The 18,044-nt window shown below is 59.8% G+C and overlaps 1 protein-coding gene across 1 annotated transcript in view; it reads left to right on the top strand.

Annotated features, from left to right (window-relative positions):
• CACNA1B (calcium voltage-gated channel subunit alpha1 B) overlaps window positions 1-18,044 on the top strand; it is a gene marked incomplete at its 3' end in the record, with an annotated part of 179,569 nt that overhangs the window by 51,437 nt on the left and 110,088 nt on the right. Inside the window, exons 7-12 of the mRNA XM_059412121.1 lie at window positions 42-145; window positions 3,083-3,198; window positions 3,822-3,878; window positions 4,873-4,965; window positions 11,632-11,841; window positions 15,977-16,089. Of these exons, the coding sequence (XP_059268104.1) occupies window positions 42-145; window positions 3,083-3,198; window positions 3,822-3,878; window positions 4,873-4,965; window positions 11,632-11,841; window positions 15,977-16,089 (693 nt within the window). The remainder of the gene's footprint in view (window positions 1-41; window positions 146-3,082; window positions 3,199-3,821; window positions 3,879-4,872; window positions 4,966-11,631; window positions 11,842-15,976; window positions 16,090-18,044) is intronic.

Raw genomic sequence — 18,044 nt, 5'->3', positions numbered from 1 at the left:
TCTTGCCACCCGTTTTTTGCTCACCTCCTTCTCGCCTGCAGACGAATGACGCGGCTGGCAACACCTGGAACTGGCTGTACTTCATCCCTCTCATCATCATCGGCTCTTTCTTCATGCTCAACCTGGTGCTGGGCGTGCTCTCTGGGTAAGCAGCCACGTGGGCTTGTGCGTCGCCTGCCCTCCCGTGTCCTCAGGCTGAGGGGCAGATGCTGCGGTCGGACGTGGGTGCGTGTGATGTGGGGAAGGTGAGGCCTGGCCTGGCCTCATGGCGCCTCTCTGTGCTGGTCCCTCCTGTCGTCCTGAGCGCGGGCCACTCTGTCCTTTGTGCTGCTGTCCTGGACTCTCCCTTCACTATCCCCTGGCCCTGGCCTCCTTGTCTCTATTCCACCCTTGGCCTTCACCCTGTCCCCTGAGATGGGGGAGAGACCGCTGCTGGAGCTCACCTGAGTCCATTGTGTGCTTTTGGGGCAGCCCCGGAGCCTAGAGGGTCCCTCTGCTGCTGTAGTGGAGAGTGATGGCGCAGCCCCATATGCCGACTGTGGTGGTCACTGGGCTCTCCACCCCAGCCTTGACCCCTGGCTTGCTCCTCCTCTCCAGACCCCTTTCTGTGCTGAGCTCCTCCAGGAGTGAACAAGGGAGGGTGAGGGCGGGGATTCCCTCCTGGAGAAAACGGTTTCCTGACCCCACATTGTACTTGCCTGTCCTGCATGGGGCAGAGGCTACAGAAGTGGTGTGTACTTGGGGGCACAGGTGGGGCTGGTGTTTGGGGATCCTGCCTTCCCATCAGTCTGGGGAAGCTGGGTCAGGAAGGCCTGGCCTGCGCTTGGTCCCACACTAGTATGATACCCCCGGAAGACTAGAGGAGAAATCTCCATCCTGCCTACTCTGGAGTTTCCTGCTCAGGCCTGGGGCTCCAGAGGTGGGCTCAGGGAGAGGCTGGTGGACCAAAGGGCCTGGAAAAGAATAGCCACTGAGAGGTCCGTGTAGCCAAGGCCTGCATGCTCTGGCTCTGGAATGTGTCCTCTGCCTCAGTCCTCTCCTGTAAGGGGTATGTTACCAGCATGTCTTTCCAGGCACCTCCGTAGGGACAGGCAGGTGCACAACGCAGTGGATGGATGCACGACTTCTAGTCTGAAGAAGCCGCATAGTCTGAGCTGGAGGAGGCCTAGAGCTCAGGGAAACCACCCAGGGAAGGCATTTCCACTGAGATCCAAAGGGAGACCAGGAATGGGTTCAGCAAAGTGGGGGAGAGGGTTTCCCTGGCAGAGAAGAGCTGGGGTACAGGCCCAGGGATAACCAGAGGGGCGCGTTGTGTGCTGTGGGGATGCGTGGGGCTGGAATTGGAGGGTGTGGAGGGGTGAGGCTGCCGCGGCCGGCAGACAGCAGGTTGTGTGGAGTGTGGGCTGTGTGCTGAGGACAGTGCACACTGGGGAGGTGGAACACAAGTGGGTTCGCGGTGAGTTGGGAGAGCGCCCTGCTCAGGGTGGCTTTGTGTGGCTTGCCCCAAAGAATGTGCAGAAAGAACTGGGGAGCTGGGGGTGCTCCTCACGGAGCAGGGCCACGGACACACTGACTTCCCAGCCCTTCTCCCACTGGAGGGCATCCTGGCCTCTGGGGATGAGGTGATACAGGATAGTTTTCCTAATTAGTCTCAGCTGAGCCCTCCCTCAGGCATCCAGGCCCAGCAGAGAGACCCTAGGGTTCTCTTTCAGGCAGAGCAGGCTTGGAAATAGTGTGGCCCCTAAAGCCAGCAGACTGTGCACAGCTGGCAGGTCCCACGCTGGCTGCACTCCACGGCTGCACGGACTAGAAGCCACGTCTGCAGCCTGTCCTGGGGAATGCTTGCCCTGTAGGACTCCGGGGCTCGGCCACATCTGGGCAACGCTGCTACAGGGCTGGCTTGGAGCCCTTCCAGGCTTGTCCTTCCTCATGCCCTGGGCTGTTGCCCATAGCACATGCCAGAGGGTCAGGATCAGGGATTCCTCTTGGGGCTTTTCTTAGCAGAAGCCTAGAGAGGATAGGCCCGCTGCTCACTGCCGTTTGAGAAGTGGCTGCTCTGCGGGGCCTGAATTGCTGCACGTTTCTGCTGGTGGCTCTGGGACTGACTCACGTGGGGCTGCACCCCAGGCCCTTCTGCCCTCATTAGGGCCAAGGGATGGAGTCTGGATAGAGAGGGGAGGAGGGGTGGGGGCCCCAGTCCCTGCTGGGGTTTGCGGGGTATGGGAGGTCCAGGCAGGAGCTGGCTGCTCTCATTGCCAGGGTTGCCACAGCTCAGGCCCTGGTGGATGCTGGTCATGAGCTTGGGTCAGGAAGAGCCGAGCTCTCCCTCCTGCCATGGCTGTGGACCAGGAGTGAGGTCTGCTGGGCTCACTGCACCAAGCCCAGAAGCTGCTTCTCTTGGAGGAGAAATGGCCACTCCTCTGAGGATAGACGTTGCTGTTGGGCTGCAGGGGCATGCCTGCCTGTCCTCTGAGGACCTGGCCTGAGAAGCTTGCCATGCTGGATGCCAAGTGTGTGTGTACTTGGGCGTGCCCATGTGCCCATGTGTGTGGATGGCTTCCTTCTGGCAGTGTGAGTCCAAAACCTTGTCTGGAAGGCTGGGGCTGGGCTGCTGAGGGCTAAGGAGGGCAGAGATCTCTGTCCTCGTCTTCATGAGCCTCCCAGGTTTGGCTGAGGTGGCTCTGGAATGTGGAAGGTGGCTCTGGAACCAGTGGAAGAAACAAAGTGGGAAGCCTCTGGGCTGACCTCACCGAGAAGGTTTCTGGAGGGTGCGGATGACAGAGGCTGGCACGCAGAGGGTGTGCGCCTCGGGTGGCTCTGGGCAGGGCTGTGGCACTGTCCCTGCTCTCAGGAATGCCCCAGGGGACTGGGATGCACAGGTGTCCCTTTGTGCTGGAGGGTCCTGAGGAAGGAGCGTTCAGCTGGGCCCCTTGAGGGAGCTCAAGCTGGTGGCGAGGGACGGCCCATGGCCTGACTGTCATGTCCCAGCCTCTTCCCGGTTCCCTCTGACTCTCTCCACACGCCCGTGGGCTGGTGGCCGTGCTCACACTTACTCTTCCTTTTCTGGGCTTATGCAATGCAGAGAGTTTGCCAAGGAGCGTGAGAGGGTCGAGAACCGCCGGGCCTTCCTGAAGCTTCGCCGGCAGCAGCAGATCGAGCGGGAGCTCAATGGGTACCTGGAGTGGATCTTCAAGGCCGGTGAGAACCGGGGGCGGCAGGCGTGCTCCTGGCCTGGCCTCGGTCAGCAGCCCTGGGGAGAATGAGACCAGCCTGGGAGAGGGGAGCTGGGGCGTCTAAAGTGTGTTCTCCAGCTCTCCAGGGTCCTGACACCAGGTGGCTGTGTGGCTCTGGGGACACTGGCCTTTTCAGTGGAGGTTTCCAGCAAAGCCACTCCTGGGACTGCTTTCTGCCTGTCGGACGAAGGCGCCTGACTCTTGACCTGAGCCCGCTCTGTGCTCTGCAGCGGGCTTGGGGCTTTCTGACTGCCCCCCAGTCTACGGCCAGCGTACCTCCCTGCCTATGGGGTGCCTGCCAGGCCTCCTTAGGTGCCTTGTCTGCGTGGAGCTCGGCCAGTGGGTGGCTGCTCTTGGGAGGGCGAAGTGAGCCTGGGAACAGGCCAGGTGCCCCTTGTGTGGCACTGCCTGTGGGACACATGACGGTGTCTGTCTCAGCAGGGAAAGCTTAGCCGCAAGCCCCATGGGCTTCTGGGATTGGAAGGGCTGAGAAGCAGAGGGCATTCACCCTGTGTGCTCCTGGGGGTTAAGCTCTGGTCAGGGGTTGGGGTGGGAAGACCCCAACCTGAGGCTGTGTCTCGCTCACAGAGGAAGTCATGCTGGCCGAGGAGGACAAGAATGCAGAGGAGAAGTCCCCTCTGGATGGTAGGTGACCACTGTTAGCACCGTGTACCCAGCGAGACCCGTGAGCACACTCACACTGGGGATGCCACGGCCACACGTCCGTTAGGGCAGAGCCCGTTCTGGAAGTCATGGCAGCTCCTGGGGAGGGGTGAGCCACGGCCCAGCATGGACGTAGCTGGCGATGGGCTCAGACACCACACCTGCTGGGTGTCCCACTGTGGTTCAGGGCAGCATGTGATCCCAGCAGGCCTGAGCACTGTGCTGTCCGGCCTGGCAGCTCACGCAGAAGCCCAGGGAAGCAAACGTGGGAGACCCGTCCCTCAGGCTCACCCACCCCTCTTCAGGCGTTGAGAAGCCAGATGGTGCCGGAGGTTGCTGTGCTGGTCAGCAGAGACTAGGTCATTCCCGTTGTCCCAGGAAGAGCCTCTGGACGGTGCTGCTTCTAGAAGCTCTGAGTTCAGGCTGAAGTCAAGCTGTACCTGTTTCCGGGGCTCAGGGCGATGTAGCTCCCAGCACAGCCTGGGGTTGCTGGGGTCGCCACGAGAGCCCCGTGGCCATGGTCACCAGCCTGGCAACAGGTACCGGCCTGGGGGCAGGGAGGCTATTCTCCCTTTACACCAAAGCCAAGGTCAGAGGGATTGGCCGCATCTGCTGTAGCCTCAGTTGAACCCGCATCTGGGGCACTGAGCTGATCTGTGCTCAACGTTTACAGACCTGATCGACCTTTCTGCCCTCACCTGGCCTCGGGGCGGGCTGTGGGGACAGTTGGCTGCAGCCTGGACTTGCTCCACACAGGGCTCTCCTGCTCTCCCTGATAGCCGCTGGCGTCATCGCTGAGAAAAGGCAGAGCGGCGACATTCGCCTCTGAATTCCTTCTGCCCTTTGCCCTGAAGACTGAGAGAGGCTCCCGGGGGCCCAGGGAGGAGACCCCCAGGAAGGCCCTCGCCCCCTCAGCTGAGGGACGTGCAGCTGGGTGCCGGCTCACGCAGCCCCCTCTCCCCATGCTTGTTTAAAGCAGTGCTGAAGAGGGCAGCTGCCAAGAAGAGCCGGAACGACCTTATCCACGCTGAGGAGGGTGAGGACCGGTTTGCTGACCTCTGTGCCGTCGGTGAGTGTGCTGGAGTCCGCCCGGCTGGACGGGGTCTGTCCTCTGACTGGGCCTAGCGGGTGCCCCTAGCTTCCTGCCTGCCCCGCTGGGGCCCCCTTCCTTCCCTGTGAGGTGCCTCCTGCCCTCTGGTGTGCACTCAGCTTTCTTGCCCAGAACCGGGCAGCAGGGGTGGGCCCCATGTCTGGCTCCTAGAACCTCCCTGCTGCCTGGGTCCCGCGACTCGTTCACGGCAGTGCAGCCCTGACTGTCCTCGGCTCTGCCGTCGCCTGGGTACATGCAGAGCCTTGGCCGCACCCCATGACAGAGGGTCTGCACGTGTGTCACTGACTGTAGGGCCGAGGGTTCTGGCCGTCTTCCTACCCAGCCCCCGTCTTCCGTGCTCCTGGGCCTCTGGCCTCGTCCCCGTCTTCTCAAATGGTGACAGGAGAGTTCTGGTTCATCGAATCACACGGACCACCTTCGTTCCCTTCCTGAGGCTGCTATCAGACATGCCAGCCCTTTCTCAATAAATGCCCTGTTGCTCTGAGGTCTGCAGCAGGAGAGGGCTCGGCCATGGGTCTCCACCTCGGCAGGTGGAGAAGGGCCCTCGTGGTGGTGCCCTGTCGCTGCGAAGCCCAATTCGGACACGGTCAGGTGGCCATGATTGCCCATAGTCCCTGAGCCGGCCCGAGGCGGAGGTCTGCTCCTCATGGTGGGGTCGCACTCGTGAGACAGCTCTATGAGGCGTTTACCTACCAGCCAACCTGCTTCTGTCTCTGTCTGTCCATCGGGCTGTCAATCTGGGTGTCTCCTGGTCTGTCATCTGCCAGTCATCGGTCATCTGCCATCGGTCGTCTCATTTTCTCCACACACAGGCCCAGTAAATGTGTGTCAGTGGCGTGGGGTTTGTGCCTGTTTCTCAGATCACTTACCTGCCCCTCACCCACACACGCGTGTGCACACACACAGTGTTGAGATCTCCGCATGTCGCAGAAATGCTTTCATACAGATTTTTCTGGAGACTACTCCCCTCAGAAGTCTGATTCTGATTCTCGTTTGGTGCCCCATGGGGTCCCAAGAATTGGTTTGGCTGCTCTCTGTCAGTGGCTATTCATTCATTTTTAAGTAGTTTCATCTTGTCTGGAAAGTGCTGCCTAAACAAAGCCCTGTCGACCTCTGTCCTTCCCTCCAGTGCTTCTGTCCTGTGGGTGGATGTGGACCCACCGTCCCTCTGGGTGCGTGGGAGATGCTCTGAGTCCGGCTGGCTGGAGGCCAGTCCGACGCTGAAGGGACGTTTCCCCGGGACTGCCGTTCTCGTGCACTCGCGGCTCGGGACCTGGGGTCTCTTTAAATGTTGGCTTTCCCTCTAAGTTGGGTTTGGTGACTCTGCGTACACCCTGTCTCTCTGTTGGGCGGTTTGCGTCTGCTAACTAGTAAGAGACTCACGTGTGTTGTGGGTCTGAGTTTTGTTACAGTTTTCACAAATTTATCATGCGACTGCAATATTTAGAGTCCCCTTTATTTCTATTTTACCTAGGATTTTTATTCTGATTTTGTAAAATTAATTGGAAAGATTTTTTTAAAGTCTTTTTCTATGGCTTAGAATAATTTAAATAACACCTAAATAGTGTGTTCTTTAAAGGTGAGACAAAACCGAGCCCAAAGTAAAAAGAACTTGGGCCAGTTTTATAGATTATGCCTTGTGAGGAAACCTTCCATTTTCTCAGCATTTCAAACATGTTTCTGTCGAGTCGCCTGCACTTTTCTCTTGTAATTCTCCTCATCCCCCCCGCACATAGCCGCACGGTCGCTCGTTGGTGGGAGCCTACGGTGTGCAGGGAACCGTTCCCGGCAGGGGGCCTCCGGTGGAGCAGAGCAGGGAAGCCCCTTCCTTGTCGGGTTTTTTGCTGCAGCACCAGCCGCAGACGCCAGCAGGGTACCACGGAAAGGGTGTCCTGTGTCCCGGCCACCTCCGCAACAGGGAAAACCCGACGAGAGAGGGGCATGGAGGGCAGGGGGCTCAGGGTTTTCATGAGAAAGGCCCCGAAGGCCCCCTGGGGAAAGGTTGCCTTTGAGTAAAATGGAAGGACATGAGGGAGCCAGCCCCGAGGAAGAGAACCTTCTGGCAACACGCGAGAAGACCCTGAAGCAGGGAGGAGCGTGGCACACGCAGGGCCTGCGGGGGGGCCGGTGTGGCTGGACTGGAGTGGCCTGGGGGTCAGGAGGCCGTGGAAGGCGAGGGACATTCAGGGACTCCGGCCGCGGGGGGTTTTGTAGAGTGGAGACGCCATCTGGCTCCAGTTTGGGTGCAGGGGAGCCCCAAGGGCAGGAAGGGCAGAAGTGGGGCCTGTTCCGAGGCCAATGTAGGGATTGGACCCGCAATGGCAGCCACGGGCGTGTCTGGTGGCCAGACTCAGGGACAGCCTGAAGGTGACAGCGTTGCTGGCCAGTTGGGCGTGGGCCTCAGGGGATGTGGGGCACTGTGCGCCTCGGGGTAGGCTGGGCACTGACGCCTGAAGTCCGGGGAGCGTGTGCCACGTGGCCCGGCTGGGGGTCTGGCTCTGCGGCAGGAAGGTGCTGACCCCTTGGAGGCTGTCCAGGACGCGCTGACCCTGCTCCTGCTGCTTGCTTGTTGTTGGAATGTCTGTCTGTCTGCCTGTTTTATTACACTGTATTGTGCAGGGTTCATATGTAGGAAGTTACATAAAATGACCTGATTGTAGACTTGCTTTTCTTGAATGTCATGACTTCCTCTTATATCTTTAGTAGGTTCATCTTTCTAAATTAGTTTGATTTGCTCTTTTAGGACATTCCTAATTTCTTACACAAGGTGTCTGGCTTCCTACCGACTGTCCCGTGTCCTCCTCTCTGTGGCACGAGGCCTCTGTGTCGACTGCCCCTGCTGTTCTGTGGTGTCACACTGGTCCCTGCTGTCCCCCTGCCATGGAGGTCCTGGGGGCCACGGAGGTCCTGGAGGCTGCGGCTCCGGTTCTGGGTCAGAAGCTCCTCCTTTGCCCCTGGGACTTGGGCCATCCCTCGTGGGGGGCTTTTCTCAAGGAGTTCACGCCCTCGCATCTTTTTTGCACCTGCATCTCTCTTATCTCATGCCTGTCCCCCACTTTGCTCCTGCAGGTCTCACCCTCTGTCCCTCAGGGTTTCTCCCCTTGTTCCACACGTGGCTTGTGCTCCGCCCTTCAGGCCACTAGTCTGGGTTCTGAGAGTGAACCTCCTTTCCTTTCCTCTGCTGAAGGGAATTTTATTTTTTCTGCAGAAAGTTTCTCCTTTCAGTTTTATTTGGTTTGCTTGGTGCTGTCCTTGAGTCCCTGGGATGTTGCTGATTTTTCTTCTTGGGTCCCTGGCAGGCAGGGCCCGTGGGCTCAGCAGGCTCGGACGGGCTCAGGTGTGGGGCTGGGCAGGGAAGACAGAAGCCGCGCATGGGTTTCCCTGTCCCGGCGCCTCCTTTGTCCCTCTGCCTGAGCTGAGGGTGGCGGCGTCTCAGGCCCTGGGCTTGTCAGCCTCTGCCCTCGCTGTCTCTGGTACCCGTGGCTGAGCCCCACGTGGCCAGCGTCGTCTCACTGAACCCTACAGGAGCCGCGCAGTCTGGGTTACCAGGATCTGTTTCGAAAGAGATCTCTGGGCTGTGACGGGGTGAGGCCACATGCCATAGGCAGTTTGTCTCTAGGGCTTGCTGGCCATCGTCGCCTCACCATTCCACACTGGCGAGTGCAGCAGTGAAGCTGGAGGGAAACACGTTTCTCCGTCCCTTCAGGGGCCATGGGTAGGGTCATTGAGGGCGGGGATGGATCTCAGCCGTTCTGTCCTCTCTCTGCCACTCAGGCCCAAGCTCTGTGTGTGTCTTTGGAAGGAATGGGATTGTCACACAGGCCAGCGAAGACTTTCTACGAATGGGTGAGCCCCTCTTTTGGGCGTGATGGCAGGAAACCCAAATGCTCTGTACAGCCGTCCATTGTTCTCACTAATGCCCGACTGAGCTGCCATTTACAGCTGATTGAATGCTTGATTTCTCCTAGCTTGACGATGCATCTTTTTCCCTGAAGTAAGCTTTTTGTTTAGAAAGAATGTACACTGATCAAGTTAAACATGGAAAATGCACAGCGTGAAAAGAGGTAGTCCCAGTCCCTCACCGTTTGTTTCCCCACCCGGAGCTACGACTCTGGATGTGCAGGGGGTCCGTGTTCACCGTAGACCCTAGTTTTACCAAAGAGCTGGGGTCACTGTCCAGAGCCGACCTGACCACATGGTCGCTGCTTGCTGGGAAAGGCTGACCTCCAGGGCCTGTGTCTCTGTCTCCAGAGACCCGGGACCTGTGCCGTGTTTGCCTGCGTGTCCCGGATCCCTGACCAAGTGGAGGCCGGGAAGCAGGCAGGCCTCTGGTCTTGGTTCTGCTGTTGTGTGCATGTGGGCACCCGTCTCCCTGGGCACTGAGGGGGGCACCTCGCGCTCAGCTTGCCGTTCTCTCACTCCCCTCCTGTCCCTTGGAGGGTGTTGGGAGATAGGGCTTCAGAAGCCAAGTAGGGGTGCATGGTTTTGTGCAAATGTGGCCGAGAACGTTTCTGTCTGGGTTTGCCTTGTCAAGTGAAGAAGCGTGTGGTTGTTTGCATGTGGGTACGGGGGGCCTGTGAAGATAGCTCTCGTGGGAGGTCTTTCCCAAGGCAGGCCCCCCCGGTTCCTCGCGGGCCTGGCCCAGAAAGCGAGATGGGCAGGGCCATGCAGCCTACCCTGGAGAACTTGCTGCCTGTCTCACGTGTGTGCACACATGTCCCCTCCTTCCCAGCGTGGCCCTGTGTGTGTCCACAGATGTGTACCTGTGTGACTCTGTGTGTGGTTGTTTCTCTGAGAGTGAGATGGTTAGGGTGTGTGTGTGGCTTTGTTTCTAAATGACTCAGGAGCCAGTGGGCTCTCAGGATGGGTGTGTGTGGCTCTGCCTGTGTGTGGGTCCCTCCTGGTCCACACTGTCTGCCTCCCTCTGGGCCTTATTTCTGAGGAGGGAGCGGGTGTGTCTGGCTGTGGCCTTGGCACTTTGCTGCCTCAAGAAGGTTGGCCCAGAGTCCTTGTGGAGTGAGGTCACTCTGACTGTTGGTGGCCGGTGTCTGGTGCCTGGAACGTGAGGCTGTGTCCTGGCTTCCCCAGGAGGCTGTGATGGGGCAGTGTCTTCCATGGGTGTGGATGGGGTATGGCATCGGGCATTGCAAGTTTGCTCCGAGGGCCGGCTGCTGGCCCTGTCCTGTGAACTGCTCCTTCTGGGCCTGTGGCTGTGGGTCCCAGTGTCTCCCCACGACACAGCTGTCAGCTTATTGATCCGTCTTTCCCAAAGCCTCAGGGCCAGTCCTCATTTCACTGAATTCAAGAAAACATCAACCCCAGAATGCTATTACTGTCCCACTGAGTCTGTGTGCCCCCACACACCCCCACACCCCTGCACCCAGGAGCCCGGTGCCCAAGCTGACTGGGCTTGGACCCTTGGAGGCTCACACAGGTCCAGGCCCTTATTGAAAGCACCAGAGAGGCCGTGATGTGCTGCAGACACACGGACTGTCCTGAGAGACTGAGCTGTGCACACTTGCCACTGCCAAGCACCTAGGAAGGCTACTCACTTGCTTGTCAGGGAGCACATGGGCTCTCGGGAGGCCCTGTCCTGTCCTGTCCTCACGGAGTGTGCCGTCTGGCCTGGAAGCTGGGCACAGAGCAGGTCAATGAGCCAGTACAGGGGCAGATGGTGGGATTACTGCTGGGGGGCAGTGATCTGATTTTGGAAGGAGTGCCCAGAGAAGGGTGTTTTGTGGGGGTGACAGCAGATGCAGATGTGAAGCTGGGGTGTAGGCAGCTGTGGAGAGGGGCTTGTGTGGGGAGAATTCCATGCTTAGGGTCATGGTAGAGCCGTGGCAGTGGGAACGTGGAGACAAGGGGCGGCCATGGGAGCCTCACGCGTAGGCGTTCTGGAGCCTGTGCTGGGCATTGTGGGCTACACCTGCCTCTGTCTCCGCTCTGGGACCACCGCCTCGGACAAGCTGCAAACCAAGCAGCTGGCTGGGTTCCAGTCGAAGTACTGGAGAGTAGGTAGCCAGGGGTCCTGGAGGGCTTGGTCGCTTGGGCACCTGCCTTTTGCTCAGGTCGTGATCCCGGGGTCCTGGGATTGAGACCTGCATCGGGCTCCCTGCTCTGCGGGAAGCCTGCTTCTTCCTCTCCTACTCCCCCTGCTTGTGTTCCCTCTCTTACGATCTCTCTCTGTCATAAATAAATAAATTCTTTTTCAAAAAGACCGGTAGCCAGTGGCTGCCGATCTCTGAGTTGCAGTGGGAGGGAGCCAGAGGCCGCAGTGCTCTTCAAGGCCCACAGAGGAGCTGGGATGGCCTGGGAGCATTGGGACAACTGGCAGGTGGCCAGGAGGGGCTGGAGACCATCTGGAGCCTGGTAACCATGGAGACCAGCAAGGCTCTTGGTCCCCTCACTTGTGAACAGGGGTGGGGTCAGGACCCACTGCAGGGCAAGCAGCCAAATGCCAGGAGCCCACAGGGCCTGTGGTTAGAACCGGGGCTTTGAGCTCAACCTGACTGGGGCAAGGGCTTGCGAGGTATTCTCCTGGGGGAGCGTGTCCTCGAGGGTGTGTCCACGGGGCCCACGTCTGTGAGGGCAAGCGTGTCCTCAGTGAGCCCCTTGTTCCCCCAGGGTCCCCCTTCGCCCGTGCCAGCCTCAAGAGTGGGAAGACGGACGGCTCGTCGTACTTCCGCAGGAAGGAGAAGATGTTCCGCTTCTTCATCCGCCGCATGGTGAAGGCGCAGAGTTTCTACTGGGTGGTGCTGTGCGTGGTGGCCTTGAACACCTTCTGTGTGGCCATGGTCCACTACAACCAGCCCCAGCGACTTACCACGGCCCTGTGTACGTAGCTGCGGCCCGGCCTCCCTCACCTCCTCCCGAGCCGGCTGGCGCCTGCAGCCCAAGGGTTTGGGTCCACAGCCCGTCGCCTTGGAATGCCCTGGGTAGGACCCAGCGCTCACCGGCATGCCTCCAAGGGCCTCTGCTGGGCCTGAGCTGCCCGCCCCAGGTGCTGGGAGGCCTAGATGACTGCAACGGCTTAGAAACCCACCTGTCAGTGTGCTGGGAAGTGAGGCGGGGCTCAGGGTGCCCGGGGCAATGGGGTGAGCTGGCCCGAGCTGGGCCCCGGGGATCTGTGTCCTCCCTGGGAAGGGCTTCCGGCCCACGGACTGGGGGACTTACCCCTCATTCCAGTCTGCCGGAGGCTGCAGCCCCTTCCCTGGACTCCTGCGGAGGAAGAGTCCTGCCTTCTCGGGCTCTTCGTGGGCTTTTAGGCTGCTTGCCATTTTTGCTCTTTGACCCTAATTAGGGCTGAGTTGCCCATGTCCGTGAGCCTAAGGACAGGCCATGGGCATCTGAGTCATGGCTTCTTTTGGCCCTGGCTACGTTCCAAGGAGGAAAGGAGGAAGGTAACCGGTCCCTGGAAGAGGCCCCTTGCCCCTCTCCAGGGACCAGGGCTGACCTAGGACCAACGGTTCATTCGCTAGGGCTCTGCAGGCCATGGGGAGCCTGGTCGGCGTCTGTGGTCCCACCTCAGCAGAGCTATAGAGACAAAGGCTCGCAAGTAGTTTACATGCTTGGATCAGGCCTTCCGCCTTCCTGTGCCCAGGGGTTAGCTACAGTAACCCTGCTTGGTGTCTGGGTCTGAGGTGGACACATGGCCTATTTTGGGTTCTTCTTGCTCTGTCCATGGGAGCCTGGTGTGCCTGAAGCCACCTGACATGGCAAGAGTCTTTCTTCCAGAGAAGAGCCTCCTGGCTGTTGGTCCCGGCCTTCCGGGCCAGCCGCGCTCCCCTCCGTCAGACTGCCGAGCCCATCAGTCCTAAGCAGGAGCTCGGGCCGCCTGGGCAGTGTTCTTAACATGGTCCGGACCGATGTCTCCACGGCCCACCTGAAAATGGGGAGGTGGGTGACATCTGGGGTGCAATTTCCCAGACTTGTACTGAAAGCTCTTGCTGTCTGAGGGGAAGGATTAGGGGCAGAAGAAGCCAGGGGGTCCCCCGGGCACTCCCGACAGGCAGACTGGCTCGAGGTCCCCAGGGCAGCAAAGTGAAGTGACAGCTGCTCTTGCCCCTAGTCCCTGTGTCCTGGGGCCTGTCCTTTGGTGTCTGGGGACTTTGCTTGGGACTGAGGTTAGTACTTTTCTCAGGACAAAGTCTCCTCCCCTTTGGGGGTTGGGTAGGGAGCAGGGAGGGGGGCTTCCTCTTAACCCGGCCCACGGTGTGGCTGTTCCCAGAGCTTCCTCGCCAGGCCTTTCCTTCCCGTGGAAGAAGCTGATGGTGCCCTGGCAGCCCTGGGGTCCCTCCCGGTTTCCTGGGGGTCTGCCACCTGAGCATGGGCCTGAGAGTGCCCAGGGGCTGGGCCAGGCCACAGGCATCCTTGGCCACGAGTCCTTCCCCCTTACTGCCTTGTCTTCTCTGTGGCTCCCCGGGAATTTCTAATTCATTGGCATGACCTAGGGCAGAGGTGGGTTTATGCAGCATTGGCCTGTCTGGGCTCTATGCCCTGGGCTCTGTCCCTGGAAGCTGGGCTAGAGCTGAGAAAGGCCGATCCGGCCAGATAGGGCAGGTCTTGCAAGAGACAGAGGTGGGGCGGAGGTGGGGGGGGGGGCATTGCCACCAGGACTAGCTTCCCTGGGGCTCCCCAGAGGGCTCGGCCCTGAGACTGGCCAGCCTGCCTGAGAATGGGTTCTGGGCACGTCTGCTGTCGGTCCCTCCAGGATTCTCTCCCTGCCCCCGGGGCCCACCAGAATGCCTGAGACGAGCTCAGGGGAGGAGGAGGGAAGGGAGGCAGCTGGCCCTGGCCTCACACGACAGGCTTGAGCGCCCTCTCCTCCCTCCCGCATCCCCCAGCACCTGTCCTCTTACGATGACACGAAACATACCAAACACTGTCAGTTCTCTGCCTCCCCTTGGCGTGTGACAGCCCAGAGAGAAGGGTCTGCTCTGTCTCCCCTGCAAGTTCAGAACAGCACCAGCTTCTGAGAGCTGAACCAGTCATTCAGGAGTGAATGAATGGATACCCCTTCTTGGCCTTGGAAGGGAGGCTGAGCATATGACGCTGAGAGAGAGTGAAAGGCAGGCAGGACATCGGGGGTTCCTGGCTCCGGCTTCTCCCCTCCTCAGAGGACGTCTTACCATTGGCACCTCCGGTGCTGGTTCCCTGCACGGCTCTCACTTGGATCTCCCGGGAATGAGAGCAGCGACCGGACCCCTGGAGCTCCAAGGTCTGGCATGTGGGCGGGGGCTGTCCCGTCTTCCTGGCTTCCTCCTCCAGGATCTGAGCCCTCTGAGTGGGGCAGGTGCTTGGTGACCTTGCGTGGAGGGCTCTGGGCCTTGGTGGCTGGGAGCCTGGGATCTGTGCGGGTTGTTGGGGTGTTCTGAGCTGGACTTGGGGGCAGGGTGGCGCTCCCTACCCCTGTCACGCCTGCTGCTCGGCACTGCCCAGGTGTCAGTCATGCAGGCCTGGCTGCAGTGGGCTCTTCTGCCTGGGTCCATGGGCTTCCATGCCTGGGACACCGGCTTCCCGGCTTCTCCAGGGAGCCAGCTGTGCCTTCTCCAACTTAGCCTGGCTCAGTGCCTTAGTGAGTGCGTGGCTGGCTTCAGAGGCTGGGCGTGATTATCGCTGTACTCAAGCCAGAGCAGGGGTGATAGGGGTCCCACAGCTGAGACCTGGGTGCATACAGATCACTGTGTGTCTGTGTGTGGGTGGCGGGCTGGTGTTTGTTTTCTGCTCTCATGGAGTCTGGCTACTGTAGAGCCACCCCTGGCTGTGGCTGCTGGGTCTCTGTAGGGTCGTGCTTGGTGGAGAGGGGTGGAAGAAGGCAGATGTCGGGGTTCAGAGCTGTGGGGTCCCCTCTTCTGTTGTCTGTTTTATCAGGAGCTGCTTGAGCTCCAGTTTCCCACTGGTCTGTCTGCCAGAGGCCCCAGAAGGGTGGGATGCTGACTTTCCAGTCACCGGACCCTGAAGCTTGCCATCCACTCCTGCTCATGACCTGTACCCTCGGGCGCAGGCTCTGCTCTGAGTCCTGAGCTGCTTTCCTGGCCCCTGGTGCTCGGGGACAAGAGGCCATGGGGCCTGTGGGCCACTGTATGGAATAGCAAGCTGATTGCAGCCCAGGCCCTGGGGAGGAGGCTCAGAGACAGTGACCGTGTTCAGCAGCCTGCACTTCTGGGTTTGGCCAGGGCAGAGCCGGCTGCATCTCTTGCTGTCTGATCGTCCTCGCCATGTCACTTGGGCCAGGGCTGGTGTCTCTTGTGCCTGGAATTCCCAGCATTGCTCTTAGGTCCAGCGTGGCCTCCCTTTGGTCCTGGGACCCTCGAGGGTCCACACTGCCAGGGACAGGACTCCGGGGCGAGGCAGGAGGGGGTGCCTGCAGGAAGGGGAAGGCGCCCGCGGGAGCCTCTGTGTGACTCAGAGTGAGGGGGTGGCAAGCGTTGGCGGTTCCCAGAAGCCTCGTGCTGGCCGGGCCAGGCAGTGCTCAGGGGGGAGGCGGACACACAAATGAGATGAAGACCAAACACAGTGGTGTGGGGGTTTTTGAGGAGGGGTCTCGTGGAAAGACGGGGTGCTTCTGAGAAGGACACTGAGGGTCTCCACTGTGCTCAGGGCCTGGGGCGGGGAGCAGGCCTGCAGGCACAAGGATGGGTCACGGGCCATTCTCCGGAGAGTGCTGCGTGGCCCCAGTCCTCACTCTTGGGCCCAGTCCCAGGACCTCACTTTCCATGGAGCCAGTATCTGGGCCGTAGGTGCTGGGCACGCACCCTATTTCAGACTGGAACCAGCGTCTCTGTGCCCCTCCCAGTCCCGACCCTGATCACTGTTCTCCGGAGTTAAGATCTCTGGGCTCAGGGGCCACAGACCAGGCCTGCAGGGCTCAACCCTGGGAGGGCCCAGAGGTCTGGTGTCCTCCAGTGTGGGCTGGAGCCAGGTGGGAGGAGGCTGAGAGCTAATCCCCCTCTTCTCCGGCTTCTCCTAGACTTTGCAGAGTTTGTTTTCCTGGGTCTCTTCCTCACAGAGATGTCCTTGAAGATGTATGGCCTGGGGCCCAGAAGCTACTTCCGGTCCTCATTCAACTGCTTTGACTTTGGGGTGAGTGAGAGCCTTGTGAGTGGTGCCAGCTGGGGCCAGGCTGTTGAGAGTGCACACGGCCCACTCCTTGCTCGAGCGTGCACACGGCTCCTTCCCACTGGGCTGCACCCAGTGCATGCTGGGGTGTGGGCCTCAGGACCTGGAGGCAGAGTGTAAGGTGCCCCTGTGTGGGTCAGGAAGGCTTCCTAGGGACAGAGAGGGGCGTTGGACAAAGGGGAGGCCTGTTCAGGCTCTGACTTATGAGGGGTCAGCAGCAGGACTTCCTCTGTCCCACCCCTGATTCTGTCTGTAGAATCTGCGCCTGGTACAACCAACCTTCAAGTGTGGCCCTGTTCCCCAGACGGCTCAGTGTCCCTAGAGAGCTCAAGGAGGCTGTGAGCCCAACCCCTCACTGTCCTATAGATCTGGCTCTAGGTGGCTTGGACAAAGGCTTCAGGGGTGGCCTGACAGGGCCGTGATGGTCTGGCCCTCCTCGTGGGTGCTGGCCTGGGTCCCTTCACCAACCTCTGCAGGTTGGGGAGGACTCAGAGCAGGTGTTCCCAAGACTCCCTGGGACAAAGCCCAGGAGGTTGCACAGGCTTTCCCAGGCCGAGGGCTGTGGACGCCTCCCTGCTACCGTGCCCAGAGCCCAGGGAGGAGCTCTGACTCAGGGGAGGCCCCAGTGAGAAGTGGCTGTTCGTCCTGAGGAAGGCTCCTGCCTCTGCAGCACCCTGAGGAACCGGGGAGCCTGGGCGCAGTGCAAGTAAATCTTCAACTGGAGCTTCGTGGCAATGCTGACTTTTTCCGTCAGTGGATTCAGGGCGACGCTGACAGGGCGTCAGTGGGGCTGACGGAACGCTGTGTCTGTGGTTGTTAGACCTTCCAAAGGATGCCCACTTTGTGGACAAGGGGCCGCAAAGGTCGCTGCCCAAATACTTTGTGGAGGAGGCAGCGTGGACCCAGGGGTTCTGGCCCCAGAGAAGCTGGTGGTCACCATGCAGCACGGCCTGACCTTGTGGGGACGTGACTGGGGCTGTGGCTGCCCAGGGTGCGCCCTGAGACGTTTCCTGAGATGGTTTCTTGTCCCCTGCTTCGTCACGGGGAAAGGCTGTGGTGCACACAGGCCAGAGGGACCTGGCGAGAGTCACGAGATCACCAAGAACCCTTGATCTTATAAACGTGTCTGTGTCTTCTGGTTTGAACTAACGGGATCCCAGGATGTGGGAATGATTTGCACAAAGGCGAACAAACTATTCCAGAATTTAGCAGCATAAAGTAAGTGTGTATTATCTCACTTATTCTGTAGGTCAGGGTTCCAAGCCTGGTTTATCTGAGTGCCTGTGGCCCAGAGACTCTCGAGGTCACAGCGCATCTGACAGCTGGGACATGGCCATTCCAAGGATCGAATAGGGCAGGAGAATTTGCTTTCAAGCCCGTCACATGGTTGTTGATGGGACTCAAGATAAGCTTCCAGGCTCACTCATGTGGTTGGTGGCCTTAGTCCCCAACACGTGGGTCTCTCCCCAGGCTGCCCGAGTGTCCTCATGACGTGACAGCTTGTGATCTGAGAGAGAGACTGACAGTACCCAAGACAGAAGCCACAGAAACCCAGTCTCGGAGAGATGACCCATCAGTTTTGCATATTCTGTTTGTCAGGAATGAGTCACTTGGTCCAGCCCACGTTTGACAAGGGGTGGGAAATACTACCCAGAGACATGAACCCCAGGAGACAGGGTTGCTGGGGCCCACAGTCCACACTCTGGCCATTCCTGATGTAAAAGGCACCCATGTCCTCGTGCTTCCCCAGCTGCCTCCCATCACAGGGCTGTCTCCCGAGTCTCTCCATCCACACCAGGCCCAGGTGTTGTCGGGGAGCCCCACGAGCAGCTGCCCAGTACCTCCCCATCTGTGCACCCATGGAACTAGAGAGACAAGTTGTCACCCACACGGTGACGAGATGGCCCAGATGTGCTGCT

This window comes from Mustela nigripes, chromosome 9 (genome assembly GCF_022355385.1).
Source record: "Mustela nigripes isolate SB6536 chromosome 9, MUSNIG.SB6536, whole genome shotgun sequence".
Classification (NCBI taxonomy): Eukaryota; Metazoa; Chordata; class Mammalia; order Carnivora; family Mustelidae; genus Mustela; species Mustela nigripes.
Note: the sequence above shows the minus strand (reverse complement) of the source record. Positions and strands in the feature narration are given on the sequence as shown.